This window comes from Hypomesus transpacificus, chromosome 19 (genome assembly GCF_021917145.1).
Source record: "Hypomesus transpacificus isolate Combined female chromosome 19, fHypTra1, whole genome shotgun sequence".
NCBI lineage: Eukaryota > Metazoa > Chordata > Actinopteri > Osmeriformes > Osmeridae > Hypomesus > Hypomesus transpacificus.
The window spans coordinates 2,230,003-2,249,668 of NC_061078.1; the positions used below are offsets into that span (position 1 = coordinate 2,230,003).

At 51.3% G+C, this 19,666-nt stretch overlaps 1 protein-coding gene across 1 annotated transcript in view; it reads left to right on the forward strand.

The window, feature by feature from the left end:
- Positions 1 to 19,666, forward strand: part of LOC124481997 (protein unc-13 homolog C-like) — a 74,306-nt gene that overhangs the window by 18,804 nt on the left and 35,836 nt on the right. Inside the window, exons 6-15 of the mRNA XM_047042320.1 lie at positions 634 to 680; positions 1,846 to 1,924; positions 4,093 to 4,098; positions 4,660 to 4,731; positions 9,870 to 10,089; positions 11,066 to 11,293; positions 13,632 to 13,773; positions 14,959 to 15,128; positions 17,207 to 17,322; positions 18,330 to 18,493. Coding sequence (XP_046898276.1) covers positions 634 to 680; positions 1,846 to 1,924; positions 4,093 to 4,098; positions 4,660 to 4,731; positions 9,870 to 10,089; positions 11,066 to 11,293; positions 13,632 to 13,773; positions 14,959 to 15,128; positions 17,207 to 17,322; positions 18,330 to 18,493 — 1,244 coding nt within the window. The remainder of the gene's footprint in view (positions 1 to 633; positions 681 to 1,845; positions 1,925 to 4,092; positions 4,099 to 4,659; positions 4,732 to 9,869; positions 10,090 to 11,065; positions 11,294 to 13,631; positions 13,774 to 14,958; positions 15,129 to 17,206; positions 17,323 to 18,329; positions 18,494 to 19,666) is intronic.

A 19,666-nucleotide genomic window follows, 5' to 3' on the forward strand; every position in this document is an offset into this window, starting at 1 on the left:
ATATTCCTCATCCAGACCCACGTGTTTTTTTGTTGTTGTTGTTCTTCTTCTGTTCCCATTTGTGCATACGTATGTGCGTACTTGTGTGTGTATTTGTGGCTGTCTGTGTGTGTGTTCTGTGGTTCTTTTTGTGGGGGTTGATTTGCCGCATGTTTGCCCAGTGGCCATCTTATCATCACCCGGCAGTGTCTGTGTTTCTCTTCCCTTCTGTTCTGACGATGATTGGGACTGTAGACAGTCACAGAGACTGTGGTCAGTGAGGGGGAGATCCTTACACAACAGGCCAATCTGGCCCCTAAGCAGCATGGACGACACGCTCCATGACGCTGCATCTGAGGACCCGCTTCTCAAATCACATTGACAGGAATTCATTTCTGCTCTGGCCCGCGGTACTCTTCCTCTGTGCTCCTAAAGCTACATCCCCCTTTCCTCCTTTACTGTCCGCATCTCACTCCTGTCCCTGACTGACCTCCACATGTACTGTACTTTTCCAAATTGGGCCTTTTTTTCTTTTTTCCTTTTTTTCTGTCTATTGTTTGTGCTGCCTCCTTCCTCCTGCGTGTGCACTGTGAGTGGTTGCGTGCCGCGTCGCGTTTAGCTGTGTCTGACACTGTCCTGCGCTCCTCTCCACAGACTCTCAATATCCTGGATCCCAAAGTACTTGGGCTTCAGGCTGGTGGGTAAGTGGCGCCTTTTATACTCCTCTCTCATTGGCTCGCGCTCGGAAATGCACGTGGGCGTAGGTGGTCATAATATCGGGTCCCTGTACACAAACACAAAGGGTCGCTACTTTGGTTGTCATAAGGCGGGGGTCAGGGAAACAGACATATTCAGGCGAGTCAGCACGTGTGCCATGGCGTTTGAAGAGGATATACAAAGATAACAGCTGGATGTTTGTGCTCCCCGCTGTTCCCCGTTATCTCTCCAGCTGACCGTGTGCAGATGTCTGCGCAGTAACACAGCCAGGCCTTCCCGCTGGACTGAGAGGGCTTGGCACATGCTTCAGCAGAGGCTTCTAGATTCATATCTCTGGGGTCGGACCTGTGATGTCACTCAAGGCTGACGGGGGCTGGAGTGGGGCCACCGGGGAGCTGGAATGTCACGTAGAGGTCATTAAAGGGCTGTGAGTGACAGCCCAGAGGATCTCCCTGGAGGCTCCGCTCCCAGCGGAGGCCCCAGGGAGAGAGGGGCTGAGAGAGTGGAGTTTAAATGGACCCTTAGTGGAGACTGCAGACAGGATGAAGGTCGACGGAGAGAGATGGGATAAGGGATTGATCTTTTGTATCTACCTTTAGAGACAGGGTAGAGGGAGTAATCCTTACTGTAGAGCCTGCTGTAGAGAGAGACAGGGTAGAGGGAGTAATCCTTAGTGTAGACCCTGCTGTAGAGAGACAGACAGGGTAAAGGGATTGAGCCCTACTGTAGAGAGAGAGACAGGGTAGAGGGAGTAATCCTTATTGTAGACCCTGCTGTAGAGAGAGAGACAGGGTAGAGGGATGGAGCCCTACTATAGACCCTGCTGTAGAGAGAGAGAAAGGGTAGAGGGATTGAGCCCTACTGTAGACTCTGCTGAGAGGGTAAAGGGATGGATCCTTATTGGAGACAGAGTCAGGGTAGAGGGAGCCCTCTCGTGTATACCTGAGGCAGGGAGACGGGGGGGAATGGGGGAGGGGCACGGCCAAGGGATCCCCCCCGCCCAGGACAGCCAGGGACACAGAGCATGGGAGTGTGATCCATGGTGTTGGCAAGCATTGTAAATCAGGGCCCCCTTTCAACGTGGTAATGTCTCCCCCAGCACAGCGTTATTATGATATTAATACTCTCTAAACCTGTCTGCTTTCCCAGGGCTGGCAGCATTCTTTATGGTATTGACAGCATGCCAGATTTACGCCGCAAGAGGACCATGCCTATTGTCCGAGACCTGGTGAGTTATCTGCTTCAACAAGGTTAGGTGTGATTTACGTGTAATGGATCTGACCGCCCCAATACTAGACCATGGCAGACAGAGGGACATTGCCTGACTGCGTCGTGTAAGTATGCTAAATGTGGAGCGGAGCAGCCTGCCGTTTGGCCATGTTAAACCTAATCCCCCGGTCGTAACTCTCCGCGCTTATTTAGTTAGCGCGGAGAGACGAGGCCTAGTCGTAGCGTTGCATCATATTGATGCTCCTGTTTTGTTTTATTGTAGCGTAATGTGTCACGTCCGGCAAATAGGCCCGCTTTAGTGCGGCCTGCTGTATCCGTGTCCTAGCCAGGTTTTAAAAGCTTAGCTCTGGCGGTCCAGCCGACTGCACTTAATGTAGCGAGAGTTGCCGGTGTTTGTTAGTAACTGTTAGTACTGTGTTTGTCTCGTGCCTAAGTGTCTGTTTTCATATTCATGTTTTTTTAAATCATATCAGACCAGATGCTCAGGCTCTTGAGAAATAGATGAATTGTTGACTCTTAAATTGCACGTTGTGAAGGATCCACTAGACCTCTCAAATCTACTCTTAAAGACCCACTGCACAGTTTATACAAATTGTGTCTTGCCAACTACTGCACTGTGTTTACTGGTAAAATATATCATGATAATGTAGTTGTCCTACAACTGATATCAACTGATGATAATGTCCTACGGATAGATGCTGATGAATGTTTGTATCACAGTGAACGACATGAGTTGATGCTGTATTTGTTCATTATCTCTCATGAAATTAATAACCAACAATATTTTGGTAAGTATGGGTTGGGATTTTTGTTTATGGGTTTTTGATGCGTGTAAATTTGCCATTCCTACACAGCCCCATAACAGCTATGGGTGATATTTTTCAGTGAGTTGTCAGATTTCAGCCTGGCCAACACCAAACATATGCCCGTCTGGGCAGGAGTTAGGCCTGCAGCACAGCATAGCATAACGAGAAGCAGAACGATATGAAATGGTGACAACTCTACCTAAAAATATATCTTAAGGACTTCATTGACTTCTGATTTAACTGTGTGAGCTTTTTAAATCATGTAAAAGCAGCACTGAAGAAAGCCTTTTACACATTGGATGAAGTCGGTATTCAGTGGTCTAATTGGTCCCTTCTCTCATGCCTCTCCTCTGTCGATGTCCCCCATTGGCTGTGTGATTGCTTCAGGGCAGCAACAGCGTTGTGATTGGTTGGGACGGGAGGGATCCCCACTCTACAGTGGGATGCAAAAAATCTTTATATATGAATTAACGTATATATTATTATATTTAAGGCACTGTTGATACCTGAGCACTTTGAGATTTGTTTCAAATGAAAAGTGCGTTACAAATAAAATCTATTATTATGACCTCAACATCAAATATTTGGACTCAAGGTCTTCCTGTATTGCCTGCAGCAACCTCAGCAGTACCAGTGCATGTTAATAAACTTACATCAACACTCTAAGTTCATGTAGAGGTCACGTCCCTCCTACATCTTCCATGGCTTCCATGGATCTTTACCATAGCTGGGCTGCAGAAGAGAGGGTGGTGGTAAAGACTGATCCAGTATTGTCAGCTGTCCATGTTTGCATTCCTCTCTGTTGCGTAACCTCCTCTAGTAGGGGCGTAAATGTGAACCTGTCTCCCTTTAACTCTGGCCACCTAGGCTCAGTGGAGATTTAGCTAACGTGGGTGTGACATTTGTCAACGTGTGTGTGTGTGTGATTGTTGGTGTGTGCGCGTTTGTGTGTGTGTTTGAGTCAGTGTTGTACAGCTGGCTTCACCGTACATGAGTGTGTGTCTTGTGTTTGTCTGTTATTGTCCTATACAACGTCCAGGAGACACAGCAGAACTAGGACTGTGTACACTGCCTCCTCCAACAGAGACACAACACGCTGTAAATGCCAAGCATGAGTGCTACAGAGTCACTATTTTTTAATGCATGAACGAATACAAATATACATAAGTACGACCTCTGTAGACGAGTAGCCATAGTAGAGCAGTGTGGTGGCGTCCAGACCTGCATGGCGGGAGACAAACCCATGCTCTCAGTACGGACATGCTCTGTTGTGTGTGTGCACCCTGTGACCCCAAAACCACCTCTCTAATTCAATCTCTCGACTTTCTCTCCTCCTTCCGCGCCTCCCCGGATCCCTCAGGCTTTGGTGAGTTCCATCCCATCCTATCTTCACTGATTGTTCCAGCCTCAGTGCTGACCAACGGCTCCTCACAGGCCAAATAAACTCCTTGGCCACGGCACAGATCGAGGGCTTTACTGTGACGTGAAAGGCAGAGACGATTCGTTTTTGTGCCGTGCTTTGTCTTCATCTCAATCCTCCTCTGTAAAACGGGCCCAAAAGGGCTGACTGTGCTGTGCAAGGGGAACTGATTAGACAAATGAACCAATCCACTGAGTTAAAGACAAATGAGGATAGATAGCGTGGCTCAATTTGTTTCTCTTAGCTCTGTCGAGGAGTCTTATTCAGTTCCATGGGAGGGGGGGGGGGGGGAGGCATGGGAAATAAATGAAATTGTTCCGGAGGTTGTTTTAATTCACTCTAAAGCAAGCTAGATAAAGCTGCCTGACTGATACGCTGTGGTGAGCTGTAGTCGGTCTTGTACACACATGTGACCCTCATGGTCATGATATCATATTTACAGCTCGACAGTCGGATAATTTATTTGTCAATCTCTCTCTCCTTCCTTCTTATCTCTCTCCATCCTAGACTCTAACTGCTCGAAAGGCAGGTATCTCGTTCGCCCTGGTGACCAGATCTACCCTGAACAACGAGGACTTGGTAAGTACCCCACGAAACACACTGAAATCCCTGTCCAGTCGTAAACCATCACTGACAATGGGGTCAGAGTTCAGTAGCGATGGGAGGGTGAGGGGCAGGCGGTGCTTATGGGATGTTCTCTGGAATAAGGGTTGGTCCAGGCGGGGGACAGGGAAGGACTAGCTAAGGCACTAGACAGGGGAGATGGGGGATGCAGGGGAGTTGGAACCATGCTGTTTGACTGCCAGAGTGTTCCGTGCACACGGTGCCCCACACCAGGAAGAAAGCTCAAGAGGGTGTAAATCCTCAGTTACCAGCTGACATCTTAGCGTCAAGTCAGCTGTAACTGTACATTAAATAAAGTGCCCAGCTGCAAGCTTTACAACTTGAAACTGTTGCCCACTGGTTTGGGATTGCTGGGAAGGAACTGCACGTTCTCTGAATCTCTTAGGCAGATGGGGTTTGGCTCGGCAGTGCCCAGAAGAATGCCAGCCATTAAGAGATGGCTCCATCTCTTGGTTTACACAGCAGCGCAAGTTTAATTATAAACACCGGGCTTCGGAGGAGACGGTGAGAGAGCCAGGCCATGCTGAATGTGTTAATCGATGGAGGGAGAATTAGTCTTCTTTTATGCTGACCTCCAGAGCTCCCTGCATTCATTGATTACAGTCCGCCCCCTCTCGTCGTATAAATAAAGCTGGCATGACAGGCCGTGGAGGGGCGCGGGTTCTCCCAGAAACGCGAGCCAGATTCCTGACGTCTCGTGTCGCAGAAGGATCGGCGTAAGCCTGCAGGATTACTGGATTCACGTTTCTCCATCTCCTTCTCTCACTTCCATTTAGTCATTTAGCAGACGCTCTTATCCAGAGCGACTTACAGTAAGTACAGGGACATTCCCCTGAGGCAAGTAGGGTGAAGTGCCTTGCCCAAGGACACAACTTCATTTTGCGCAGCCAAGAATCGAACCGGCAACCTTCTGATTAATAGCCCGATTCCCTAACTGCTCAGCCATCTGACTCCACTTCTGTCGATGCCTAGTCTGAGGGTTGATCCTGACGGCAACATATGGATGCATCTTGGCTTGCGACGTAGGACAAAGCTCTTTACGTTGTCTACACGGTACACTCTGTAACATAGCTTTGCTCTTGTGAGACTGTCCAATGGGCCCTGTCTGCCTGGGATTTCTTAACGGAGGGGGGATGATAGCTGCGTCAGTGACGGGCAACTGGCTCGCTCCTGATGAGGGATGAGAATGGATGAGGACGCTAACGTGTGGACGTGGGGGGGATGAGTCCAGAGCAGAGCTGCAGATTGTGCAGCAGTTGTAAGTAGGACAAGCAGATGTCAGGGTTTCATCCGCTGCATTAAGTCCAGGAGAGTGCATCCCTGTGAGGACTGGGAACGAGTAAACGGCCATATGCTGCTGATGGGGATGGGGGAGGAGAGGAGAGGGGGAGAGGAGAGGGGGAGAGGAGAAGAGGCGCGGAGAGGAGAGGGGCGGAGAGGAGAGGAGAAGCGAGGCGAGGAGGAGAGGAGAGGTGCGGAGAGGAGAGGAAAGGACAGGGGAGGGGAGGAGAGCAGGGGAGGGAAGGGGAGGATTGGGTAGGCGAGGATGAGAGGAGATGGTACGCAGGAGACAAGAGAAGAAAAGAAAGGGGAGGAGAAGAGAGGACAGGAGAGGAGACAGTGTTGTCAGCACATCCCACGCTGTGATGTCACACGCCCAGCAGCACATTCACACCGCAGGGACTGACGCCACCCTGTCCTTTCTGGACAGATGTTCTCTCTCTCTTTCTTCCTTTTCTCTCTTCTCTCCCCTCTTTAGCACCCTCTCCCAACCGCTCTTTGCTATCTAGAGCAGAAGGAAACAATGTCGATTGAATGACTGAACGCCCATACATACAGTGCTGGACTACGCGCTGTCTGGATAGACATGTTTTACCAATGGCCAGGTGTGCGTGGTGCTGGCTGAGGCCTTACCGTAGAGGCCTGGGTTCAAATCCAAACCCAGGGCCTCTGGCTTCATGTCTCTCTTTACTGCCTATCCTTTCTCTCTAAACTGTAGACATCAAAAGATGTCAATATTAAACATAACGAAAAGCAGGAATTCCCTTAATCGGTATGGAGGAGGAGAGGGGAGGTTGGGACAGGGGGAGGAGGAAAGGGGAGGTTGGAACAGGGGGAGGAGGAGAGGGGAGGTTGGAACAGGGGGAGGAGGAGAGGGGAGGTTGGGACAGGGGGAGGAGGAGTGGGCAGGTTGGGACAGGGGTAGGAGGAGAGGGGAGGTTGGGACAGGGGTAGGAGGAGAGGGGAGGTTGGGACAGGGGGTTCAGAGAAGCAAAAGAGAGGGAAGCCGGAGGAGGGACCGAGCAGAATGAGATTGTTTTCTGTCACGGTGTGATCATGTGGAGGCTGCGGCCACTGATCAATACAGGCCGTGTCTGTCGCATCCCAATCGCCACTTCCACCCCGGCTGTGAGAGGCTGGAGCCGGTGGAAGGCAGGAAAGAAAGAGAAAGAGAGAAGAGAAAGAGAGAGGGGAGATGGGAAGAGAGAAGGAAAGAGATGGCATAGAGAGAATAAAGAGATGGAAAAATCAGGTGAGAGAGAATAGGAGTTGCTTTCCACACACACACACACACCCACCAACCCACAGTAACTGTCATTTAGAACATTCTGATCCTTTCACCACTGTGTTGCGTTTGTTGAACTGATCAGCAAAGTTCAACCCAATGAGTTCCCCACAGCTGTCCGTCAGGGATCAGCGTAATAAGACACTAGCCCCGCCCCCAGATGTCCCTGTCACGGAGCTGAGGTCCCACAGGTCCAGTCAGTAAGTCACCAGTCATTCACACACAGTCAATAAGTCACCAGTCATTCACACTCAGACACAGTCAGTAAGTCACCAGTCATTCAAACACAGACACAGTCAGTAAGTCACCAGTCATTCAAACACAGACACAGTCAGTAAGTCACCAGTCATTCAAACACAGACACAGTCAGTAAGTCACCAGTCATTCACATTCAGACACAGTCAGTAAGTCACCAGTCATTCACACACAGGTCCAGTCAGTAAGTCACCAGTCATTCTCACACAGGTCCAGTCAGTAAGTCACCAGTCATTCACACACAGTCAGTAAGTCACCAGTCATTCACACTCAGACACAGTCAGTAAGTCACCAGTCATTCAAACACAGACACAGTCAGTAAGTCAGCAGTCATTCAAACACAGACAGTCAGTAAGTCACCAGTCATTCACATTCAGACACAGTCAGTAAGTCACCAGTCATTCACACACAGGTCCAGTCAGTAAGTCACCAGTCATTCTCACACAGGTCCAGTCAGTAAGTCACCAGTCATTCACACACAGTCAGTAAGTCACCAGTCATTCACACTCAGACACAGTCAGTAAGTCACCAGTCATTCACACAGACACAGTCAGTAAGTCACCTGTCATTCACACAGACAGTCAGGCACTGATTCCTGAAATGTACGTATTAGCTCCACCTGATCCGTCTCCAAGTGTTTCTGGCAGAACGTGCTGGAGGGCGGGGGGAAGGCTTCTCCTGCCCTGGGCTGGCCCGTCTCCTGTTTGCCCTGCTGGGCTGTGTGCCCTGCTGGGCTGTGTGGTGTGGGGGTGGCGGAATATTAGACGGCTCAGCAGCAGTAAATCTGTCGGAGAGAGGTTTCGTTTTTTTTTTTCTGACGTGGCGCGTGGCCAAGCTGTGAAGTCAGTGGATAACTCTGACATCTGCTTCCTCTCATGCCCTCCTCCGATTAAAAGGGAAGTCGTTTTGTCTCGCAGGACATTTCATTAAGGGGCCTGCGCAGACGGCGAGGGGCATTCAGCAGCAGCGCCAGACCCCGGGGGCACAGAGCGCTGACGCACTGTCACAGTCACACTCTCCTGTCATCTGGTGTCGTTTCATCATCTGTCACTCTGATGGAGCCCTGTTGTTGTTGTGGGTGTGTGTGTGTGTGAGTGTGGGGGGGGGGGGTTGCGTAGGGAATTTGTGAGTGTGTGTGCGTGTACTTACGTTTGTGTTGATGCGATACAGGGTCGGGACATCAGGGCATTAACAGGGAGGAGATGGAGGGTGGGAGGGACGGAGGGAGGGAAGAACAAATGAAGGAGGAGAACTAAATAGAGAACATCATCTCTGCGGGCTGTATTTCACCTCCCTGCATTTCCTCCTCTCTGTCTCTCTCCCTCTCTCTCTCTGTCTCACTCTCTCTGTCTCTCTCTCACTCTCTCTCTGTCTCACTCTCTCTGTCTCTCTCCCTCTCTCTCTCTGTCTCTCTCTCTCTGTCTCTCTCCCTCTCTCTCTCTGTCTCACTCTCTCTGTCTCTCTCTCACTCTCTCTCTGTCTCTCTCTCTCTGTCTCTCTCCCTCTCTCTCTCTGTCTCACTCTCTCTGTCTCTCTCTCACTCTCTCTCTGTCTCTCTCTCTCTATCTCTCTGTCTCACTCTCTCTGTCTCTCTCTCACTCTCTCTCTGTCTCTCTCTCACTCTCTCTCTGTCTCTCTCTCTCTATCTCTCTCCCTCCGAGCACACGACACACCCTGTGCTGTAAAAGGGTTATTTACTGCACACATTGATTCACCCAGTCAAGAATTGGCAAATCTGGCCCCATGATTCAGTCCTCCAAGACACAAGGCTCCCACAATAAAGCAATCAGTTTGTACAGACTTCTACTATAGTAAGGCATTCAGCTGCTGCCGGGCCTTTGGACTCGTCAGGTCTCCAGTTTGAAGCAGCCTTTGACAGTAAACCACTCACTCTGAACAAAGGCATTACTGTAGCCAGACCACCCATCCAATCTTACCGTGATTTAGTGATCCAAGATGTCAGGGCAGAAGACCATCTGTCCGATCTCGCTATCGATTATCGGGTTATCATCAAGGCATGTAGACATATTAAAGTATGCTGCACCAATTAATGCAAGCTGTCCAATCAATGGGCGGGAGCTCTGACCAGATTTGTCTGGGTCGGAACATGGAACACGATACCCCCCAGCCGTGTGGACACGCGGTCCTGGATAGCTCTTTCATCACACGTACCCACGCCTTGCCTTTTGATTGCCTACTACGCCTTTTTTTGAAATTGTTAAAGTAGGCTAATGAGGCGCCCACAACCCATAAGGCCTCATTTGTTTTGCAGAAACTGCACGTGTTCAGGAAGACCCTCCAGGCTCTGATCTACCCCATCTCGTCCACGACGCCACACAACTTTGAGGTGTGGACGGCCACGGCGCCCACCTACTGCCACGAGTGCGAGGGGCTGCTGTGGGGCATCGCCCGCCAGGGCATGCGCTGCTCCGAGTGCGGCGTCAAATGCCACGACAAGTGCCAGGACCTGCTCAACGCAGACTGCCTACAGAGTAAGACACACACCAGACAGCCGGCACAGTTTGACGCCCATTAGCTCGTTTCTCAGCATGCTTTGAAGTTCATAAGAAAATTCATTTTTAGATTTTTGTTTTTTTGCGTCTGGAAAGGCACATGCACACTGCAGACATCTGTTCAGACATCATACCAATCAACTGATAGCAAAGCCATCAGAAGATGGAGAATTGGTTTATACAATTTTCTGTGCCAGTAGTTTTTTCCTGTTTTGTAATAAGCTCGGATCACCATAGACTTGTTTAATTCCTACACTGTCATACTCACTCTTCAATCGGTGGGTTCAGCTTCACCAGTCACGTTTGCTGGAGCGTCAGTCGATAGGCTCACACAAGCTGTTTGACACGCGTGCTGCAGGGCCCTCCTCACGGCAGGCGTTCCAGTACGGAACTGGATTAGCTCCACTTGGGCTGTCGTAAAACCTCACTCTTTCTATTCAAATGGTGATTAATTTTTAATCTCATTTCAATCTGAGTTCGTGACCTCACTCTAGATGACAGGCTGATAACTCGATTAAGACGACGAGACCGGAAAGAGACACATTTCTCTCTCTCTCTCTCTCTCTCTCTCTCTCTCTCTCTCTCTCTCTCTCTCTCTCTCTCTCTCTCTCTCTCTCTCTCTCTCTCTCTCTCTCTCTCTCTCTCTCTCTCTCTCTCTCTCTCTCTCTCTCTCTCTCTCTGTCTCTGTCTCTGTCTCTCTCTTTCTGTCTCTCTCTCTCTCTCTCTCTCTTTCTGTCTCACTGTCTCTCTGTCTCTCAGTTCAGAAGTTCAGAATGCTTTATTGGCATGACAGTTCGGGTTGAGCAGTCTCCTTCTCTCTCTCTCTCTCTCTGTCTCTCTCTCTCTGTCTCTCTCTGTCTCTCTCTCACTGACTCTCCCACACACACAGGTTGTACCTGCTAACCCTAACCCTAGCCCTAGCCCTAGCCCTAACCCTCCTGCGTGTGTGTTCTAGGGGCCGTGGAGAAGAGCTCCAAACACGGCGCTGAAGACAAGACCCAGAACATCATCATGGCCATGAAGGAGAGGATGAAGATCCGGGAGAAGAACCGTCCCGAGGTGTTCGAGGTCATCCAGGAGATGTTCCAGATCTCCAAGGAGGACTTCTCCACCCACCTGAAGGCAGCCAAGCAGGCCGTGCTGGAGGGGACCTCCAAGTGGTCCGCAAAGATCACCATCACAGGTCAGCCTGGTCCCAAGCTACCCAGTCACTGTCACCGCTCTCCCTGTACATCACACTGATTTACATTTACATTTATGCATTTAGCAGACGCTTTTATCCAAAGCGACTTCCAAGAGAGAGCTTTACAAAAGAGCATAGGTCACTGATCATAACGGTAGTCCCAAACATTGCAAGCAGCCAAAACATGAAGCATACATTGTGAAAAAACTAAACAAGTGCCAAAAGGGAAGACCCATAAGAGCATGCAGTTATACAAGTTACAAATTAACACACACAGATCCCTCTAACAGTGCAGCCCCGCTGTTTCTGCCTCACCACCTGATAGCACATACCGTCTCCCACTAAATACATTGTTACCATTGTCAGGACTCACCATATCATACTTAGAATATGATCTATATCTCCAGTATAGACTGGCAAGACTGGTCACCAATAGCAACACCGTGTCCATGTCTCACAAGCCTGCTTCACAGGTTCACAAACCTGCTGTCTGATATTTAAGTTGATATGCAGATATATTTCTTATATTTTCATATGTAGATAATATATAGTTATCTATTAATGCGATTACCATCCTGTTAATACAGAAGATGTCGTTGTAGAATGGGACGTCTGCAGTGTGCTCTCATAGATCCTCCCTCCGTTCCGGGCGTGGCTCTGCTGTCCTGCTTAAGCCCACTCCCCGACCATGCCATCTCCATGGTTACCAGACTGGGCCCAGCCGAGACTTGACTTATTGCCCAGCTTGCATTTCTGCCAGTATCAATATGTGTGTGTGTGTGAGAGAGAGAGAGATGGCCCTTTGCTTTAATCTATCTTTCAGGGTTTATCGAATTTCTCCTTTTAGAATGTATTTATTGAGCCATTATTTATTTATTATTCATTTGATAAACACAGGGCCTCATTGATTCTGACTTTCACAGCAACTGTGAGATGCTTCAACTTAAATATAAGTTATACATAAATTGAGACATTTTTCATGACTTCACCCACCGTCTATCTGTCAGAAGTTTTCTTATTTGCCATATATAAGGTGTTTGCCTCTACTAGTGGTGCGTGATACAGGTCTACAGGAAGGCTTGGAAGGAAGAGATTTCAAATACAGGATGCAAAACTGGCACCATGTGTTCCCACAGCCAAGATGTTCCCATTGTCAAGTTTTAGCCTCAGTTGAAAAGTCAACCCAGTCAGCTTAACCGTCTGCATCTGTTGAAGGGAATCCATTGCCCATAATGCCTGCTCAGTGACTAGCTGGGCCTGACTCCGTGACATTGCCACAAAAGCACTGGACCTGAAGCAACAACCATTTTGCATTGGTTGTGGTCCAAAATACCACACACGCCTTCTGCCTACCATATAGTAACCTATCCATCCATGCTCCTTCCTCTGCTCAAATCTGCCCCTCTCTCCACCTCTTTCTCCTCCTCTCTCCTCCTCTCTCTCCTCCTCTCTGCTCCTCTCCTCTCTCTCCTCTCTCCTCTCTCTCCTCCTGACTCCTTCTCCTCCTCTCTCCTCCTCTCTCCTCCTCTCTCCTCACTCCTTCTCCTCTCTCCTCCTCTCTCCTCCTAACTCCTTCTCCTCCTCTCTCCTCACTCCTTCTCCTCTCTCCTCCTCTCTCCTCCTAACTCCTTCTCCTCCTCACTCCTTCTCCTCCTCTCTCCTCCTCTCTCCTTTTCCTCCTCTCTCCTCCTCACTCCTCCTCCTCACTCCTCCTCTCTCCTCCTCTCTCCTTCTCTCTCTCCTCCTCACTTCTCTCCTGCCCTACTTCTCTACCTCCCTGTTTTGGACGGGGGTAGTTTTATTGTGTTTCCCAGCAGCCCGGGGGCCAGAAAGCCTGTATCTTCTCATTTGTCAAACCCCGTCTGCGCCGTGCCCACCAATCCCAGTCAGTGTGTGGCTGTGGGATATATGTTCTCTGAATAATTTAAACTGTCACTTATACATATTTAATGCCCAGTGTCCTCTTTCCTTTTATGGTACTGTGAAATACTACAGCTTCACTCGGGCCTTCCACAATGTCTGTGTGTGTGGGTGGGTGTGTGTGTGTGTGCTGTGCTGTGGGTGCCCATAAAAGCAGGTTCGCCTGCTGTGTGTTGTGTGTGTAGTCTAAAGCGTGATTTCCCGTTTGTTTGTCTGTTGAGTGAGTTTAGTCTCTCAACGATAATGAGCATGTTACAGGAGAGATGTTCACTGATTTATGACTCAGGAACATTCCACATGCAGATGGCCCACTCATCCTGGCTGGCCTGAAAAGCTCTTATATAATGAAGATCTGTCTGGTCTGTGTGTGGTCTGCCGGCCTGTTAATACCTCAACCCCCTCCCCCCTCCCCCCCCAGTGATGTGTGCCCAGGGCCTTCAGGCCAAGGACAAGACGGGCTCCAGCGATCCTTACGTCACCGTCCAGGTGGGCAAGACCAAACGCAGAACCAAAACCATCTTCGGGAACCTCAACCCTGTCTGGGACGAGAAGTTCTTCTTGTGAGTATTTGTCCTGCCCCCGGTGGACAAGTCGTGCATGGCAGCTTCAGCAGAGAGGCTGCCGTGTGTGTGTGTGTGTGGTCTCCAGTGTTACCGCCTCACACATGGCTCTGGGCCTTGGCTCCCAAGTCAGAGAGATGTCGTTCTTGTTTACCAGAGTAACTCATGCCGCTACCCACCGTGTCATGCATCCACAATAGTACCACAGTATTACTTTGTAATGACTGTCTCTGATATTGTGTAAATAGCCTCCAGAACTGTACGGTAGCAAAGCTGCAGACTATCCCATCCCCGTGGAAGAGTGTATGAGGCGGTCTGCTTGGTTTCAGTTTCTGTGACGATCAAGCTTTCAATGGTCAGGATGACCCTCTGTGTGTGTGTGTTCAGGTGAATCAGCGAGTCATCCGTCTGTCTGAGAGCCCTCATGGGCGTTGCCCAACAGGGCACCTGTGGTGAGATTGTATACAAGCTGCTGCTGTTAAATATTCCTGACACGCATGCAGGGGGAGGGGGAGGGGGAGGGGCAGAGGGAGAGGGAGAGGGAGAGGGAGAGGGAGAGGGAGAGGGAGAGAAACCACTGCAGAGGGGGAAAAACTAGTGAGAAATGAGGAGAGAGGAGAGAAAGAAAGAACACAAAAGTTGAGTGTTTTGTTTATTTCCATCCGATTATTCCAGCCAAAGGTCAGTTTAGGCAGGGAGAATCTCTGAGGAATCTACTCTGAACATAATATATTTAAAACCAATTTGACTCTTGACAATGCCATGCACTTTAGTGGGTGATCTAGGGAACGGAAGCAGAAATGAGTGGAAAGAGAAGAGACGGATACAGGGAAAGAGAGAGGAGAGAGAACGAGGAGAGGGGAATGAGAGAAATAGCATTTTGTTTATTATTCCAATCAAAGGTCACACTTATAGCAGACTGCAACCACACACACACACACACACTCGAAACACATGCACACACTTTTTTATGTATTGCTTGTGTGCTCCCCAGAGTAGTCAGTTTCCAATCCACAGGTTTGCTAGCAGAAGCGCTGGAGCGGAGTGTGTATGATTGTCCTCGCTGTTGGGCTCTGCAGACATGACTGCTTCCCCATCTATTCAACACCTACGTGATATTAGCTGTCACTGAGAGAAATATCATTTTTCACCCCCTCACGCTCCCTGTGTCTCTCTGGGTTCCAGCGAGTGCCACAACGCCACCGACCGCATCAAGGTGCGCGTCTGGGACGAGGACGACGACATCAAGTCCCGCGTGAAGCAGCACTTCAAACGGGAATCGGACGACTTCCTGGGCCAGACCATCATCGAGGTCCGCATGCTGAGCGGGGAGATGGACGTGTGGTACAACCTGGGTACGTCCTCTCTCTCTCTCTCTCTCTCTCTCTCTCTCTCTCTCTCTCTCCCTGGTTCTCTCTCTCTCCCTGGTTCTCTCTCTCTCTCTCCCTGGTTCTCTCTCTCTCTCTCCCTGGTTCTCTCTCTCTCTCTGGTTCTCTCTCTCTGGTTCTCTCTCTCTGGTTCTCTCTCCCTGGTTCTCTCCCTCTGGTCTACACACCCAGAACGAGGAGGAACCCTGAGCACTGAGGGTGTCCCATCCCTGTGTGGGGAGCCACCTCAGCAGGGTTCTAGTCCTGGATATCTTCCATCAACAGGATGGTTCATGGGAGTCCCACATCGGTATGAATCACCGCCGATCTGAAGAGAGAGCTTTTGTTCTCCTCTCAAGCTTCAAAAATAAATAATAACAGTTTCCTGTGTTACTGACCTGCGCCCTGCCTGTGCAGTTCAGTGGGTTTTAAATGTTTGCTATGAATGTTTGAACAGCCCCTACGTCGCTGTGGCTCGGCTCTTCACTGAATGCCCTCCACCCGCCACCCTCTCCACATCCTCTCCCAACAAGCCTGCTGTGGGCTGCCTGTTTGTTTTCGAGGGCTGTTCTGTTTTCCAGAACAACGTTAATGTGCGTTTCCCTCTTCCACCTCCTGACCAGCCTGCTTGTTATTGTAATCGAATCGCCTGAGTAAATCCATAACCCAGAGTGGACCGACCAGGGCTGGACCTGGGTGGCAGAGGAGGGCAGAGTGGGGGGACGCAGTCGGAACCGTGGCCAGCTTTAGCAGCTGTGACGGGTAGTGACTGTTATTAGGTCTATGCCCTGCTTTATATCACAGATGGAGGTGTGTGTGTGCGCTTCAGAGATGGTGCATAATATCTGTGTGTGTGTGTGTGTGTGTATGTTTGTGAGTGCTGTTTGTGTGTGTAGAGCAGTGTGCACTCTAGTCTGCAGGCCACAGCAGCATACCTTACTTCAGACAGCCTGTAGACTTCAGAGCTTGTCGACTTTGCCGCAGGGAGGGAGAGAAGGAAAAAGTCTGTTTTTCGGCAGGTGACTGCCGTTGTCACTTTGTGAGGCAGGGGTTGACCAGTGTGGTTGCAGGGTGAGGGTTGACCAGTGTGGTTAGGGTGAGGGTTGACCAGTGTGGTTGCAGGGTGAGGGTTGACCAGTGTGGTTGCAGGGTGAGGGTTGACCAGTGTGGTTGCAGGGTGAGGGTTGACCAGTGTGGTTGCAGGGTGAGGGTTGACCAGTGTGGTTAGGGTGAGGGTTGACCAGTGTGGTTGCAGGGTGAGGGTTGACCAGTGTGGTTGCAGGGTGAGGGTTGACCAGTGTGGTTGCAGGGTGAGGGTTGACCAGTGTGGTTGCAGGGTGAGGGTTGACCAGTGTGGTTGCAGGGTGAGGGTTGACCAGTGTGGTTGCAGGGTGAGGGTTGACCAGTGTGGTTGCAGGGTGAGGGTTGACCAGTGTGGTTGCAGGGTGAGGGTTGACCAGTGTGGTTGCAGGATGAGGGTTGACCAGTGTGGTTGCAGGGTGAGGGTTGACCAGTGTGGTTGCAGGGTGAGGGTTGACCAGTGTGGTTGCAGGGTGAGGGTTGACCAGTGTGGTTGCAGGGTGAGGGTTGACCAGTGTGGTTAGGGTTAGGGTTGACCAGTGTGGTTGCAGGGTTAGGGTTGACCAGTGTGGTTGCAGGGTGAGGGTTGACCAGTGTGGTTGCAGGGTGAGGGTTGACCAGTGTGGTTGCAGGGTGAGGGTTGACCAGTGTGGTTAGGGTTAGGGTTGACCAGTGTGGTTGCAGGGTGAGGGTTGACCAGTGTGGTTGCAGGGTGAGGGTTGACCAGTGTGGTTGCAGGGTGAGGGTTGACCAGTGTGGTTGCAGGGTGAGGGTTGACCAGTGTGGTTGCAGGGTGAGGGTTGACCAGTGTGGTTGCAGGGTGAGGGTTGACCAGTGTGGTTGCATGGTGAGGGTTGACCAGTGTGGTTGCAGGGTGAGGGTTGACCAGTGTGGTTGCAGGGTGAGGGTTGACCAGTGTGGTTGCAGGGTGAGGGTTGACCAGTGTGGTTGCAGGGTGAGGGTTGACCAGTGTGGTTGTGTTTCAGATAAGAGGACTGACAAGTCGGCAGTGTCTGGTGCCATCAGGCTGAAGATCAGCGTGGAGATGAAGGGAGAGGAGAAGGTGGCTCCTCCCCACGGCCAGTACACCTGTCTGCACGAGGTAACAACCAAGCAACCGTGCCTGGGTCTCTCCCTGCCTGGGTCTCTCCCTGCCTGGGTCTCTCCCTGGCTGGGTCTCTCCCTGGCTGGGTCTCTCCCTGCCTGGGTCTCTCCCTGCCTGGGTCTCTCCCTGGCTGGGTCTCTCCCTGGCTGGGTCTCTCCCTGGCTGGGTCTCTCCCTGGGTCTCTCCCTGGCTGGGTCTCTCCCAGCCAGGGTCTCTCCCTGGCTGGGTCTCTCCCTGGCTGGGTCTCTCCCAGCCTGGGTCTCTCCCTGCCTGGGTCCCTCCCAGCCTGGGTCTCTCCCTGCCTGGGTCTCTCCCTGCCTGGGTCTCTCCCTGGCTGGGTCTCTCCCTGGCTGGGTCTCTCCCTGGCTGGGTCTCTCCCTGGCTGGGTCTCTCCCAGCCAGGGTCTCTCCCTGGCTGGGTCTCTCCCTGGCTGGGTCTCTCCCAGCCTGGGTCTCTCCCTGGCTGGGTCTCTCCCTGGCTGGGTCTCTCCCAGCCTGGGTCTCTCCCTGCCTGGGTCTCTCCCTGCCTGGGTCTCTCCCTGGCTGGGTCTCTCCCTGGCTGGGTCTCTCCCTGGCTGGGTCTCTCCCTGGCTGGGTCTCTCCCAGCCAGGGTCTCTCCCTGGCTGGGTCTCTCCCTGGCTGGGTCTCTCCCAGCCTGGGTCTCTCCCAGCCTGGGTCTCTCCCAGCCTGGGTCTCTCCCTGCCTGGGTCTCTCCCAGCCTGGGTCTCTCCCAGCCTGGGTCTCTCCCTGGCTGGGGGTCTCCCTGGCTGGGTCTTTCCCAGCCTGGGTCTCTCCCTGGCTGGGTCTCTCCCTGGCTGGGTCTCTCCCAGCCTGGGTCTCTCCCTGCCTGGGTCTCTCCCAGCCTGGGTCTCTCCCTGGCTGGGTCTCTCCCTGGCTGAGTCTCTCCCTGGCTGAGTCTCTCCCAGTCTGGGGGTCTCCCAGTCTGGGTCTCTCCCTGGCTGTGGTTCCGGTTCTTCATTGGTTCCTCTGTCCTCCTTCCTCTAGAACCTGTTCCACTACCTGACGGAGATGAAGAACAGCGGAGCGGTGAAGATCCCGGAGGTGAAAGGCGACGAGGCGTGGAAGGTCTACTACGACGACGTCTCCCAGGAGATCGTGGACGAGTTTGCCATGAGATACGGGGTGGAGTCCATCTATCAGGCCATGACGTTAGTACCACCCTGATCTATCGCTTCCACCTCATCCATTCATCTCTGTCTCATTTAGCAGAGTGGAGGAGAGCGGAGGACAGGGCTATGAGGAGAGAGGTGGCGGGGAGGAGGACAGGAGGACAGGAGGACAGGAAAGCTGGAGAGCTGGAGAGCTGGAGGGGAGAGCGTGAGGGCAGAGGAGAATGGCTGTAGTAAAGATGTCTTCTCAGCAAACTGGGACCTTGTGGGACTTTGCGAAGCTTTGATTGATTGAATGTGTTTCTCCTGAAAAACCTCTTAACCTTTGGCTGCATTGATCCTGCAGTTTGGTACACACACGCATACATACACCCACACACACACACACACACACACACACAAACACATAAAATACACACATCCAGGTACAGAATAAGGAAAGTCGTCCTGGGTCACTAGAGGAATACTTTTTACTGCGGGTAGTGATCAAAAGTTGTTTTACGCACATACTAAATCACTGTTCCGGAACCCAAATAAGTAAGTCTGTCTTTCTGACAGTCGGCCTGTCTGTCTGTCTTTCTGACAGTCGGCCCGTCTGTCTGTCTGTCGGCTGCCTCGTCTGTAGCTATGTGAAATCCAGTGACAGTGTGTTGCGCTCCTTTGAAAGATGGCAGCCACATGGCAGGTTATTTGAGAGCAGACAGGCATATCAATAAGTAGCCCTGTTACCACATTAATGCTGCAGGCCTGCCCTTCGCTTAATCGCAGCCTTTTTTCACAGCGACACTTATTATACTCCAACAGGAATTTCTACACGGCACAGCCTTGACTCCCAATCACTCCTGACATCATGGCTGTATAAATCACACAGCGTCTACGTAGAGCCTCTCTCTCTCCTATCTCACGCTCATTCTCCCTCTTCCCTCCTTCTCTTAACCCCCTGTCCCGGGCTGTGCTTCCCCGGACCCTCTCTCTCTCTCTGTTCTTCTCTTCTTCCCATGTTCAATTCTATTTCTTGAATGTGTGCCTGTGTGTGCCTGTGTGTGTGTGTGTGAGAGAGAGAAATAGAGAGAGAGAGCCAGAGACAGTGTGAGAGACAGTTGACGGCTGATCAGACTGTCCGCATCACTGCCGGAGCTTTGCGGCGCGTAAGTACACTCCACCGCAAAGACGGGCGCTCCGCTATTGTAGCGGGCGCCGGGCGAGTCCAGA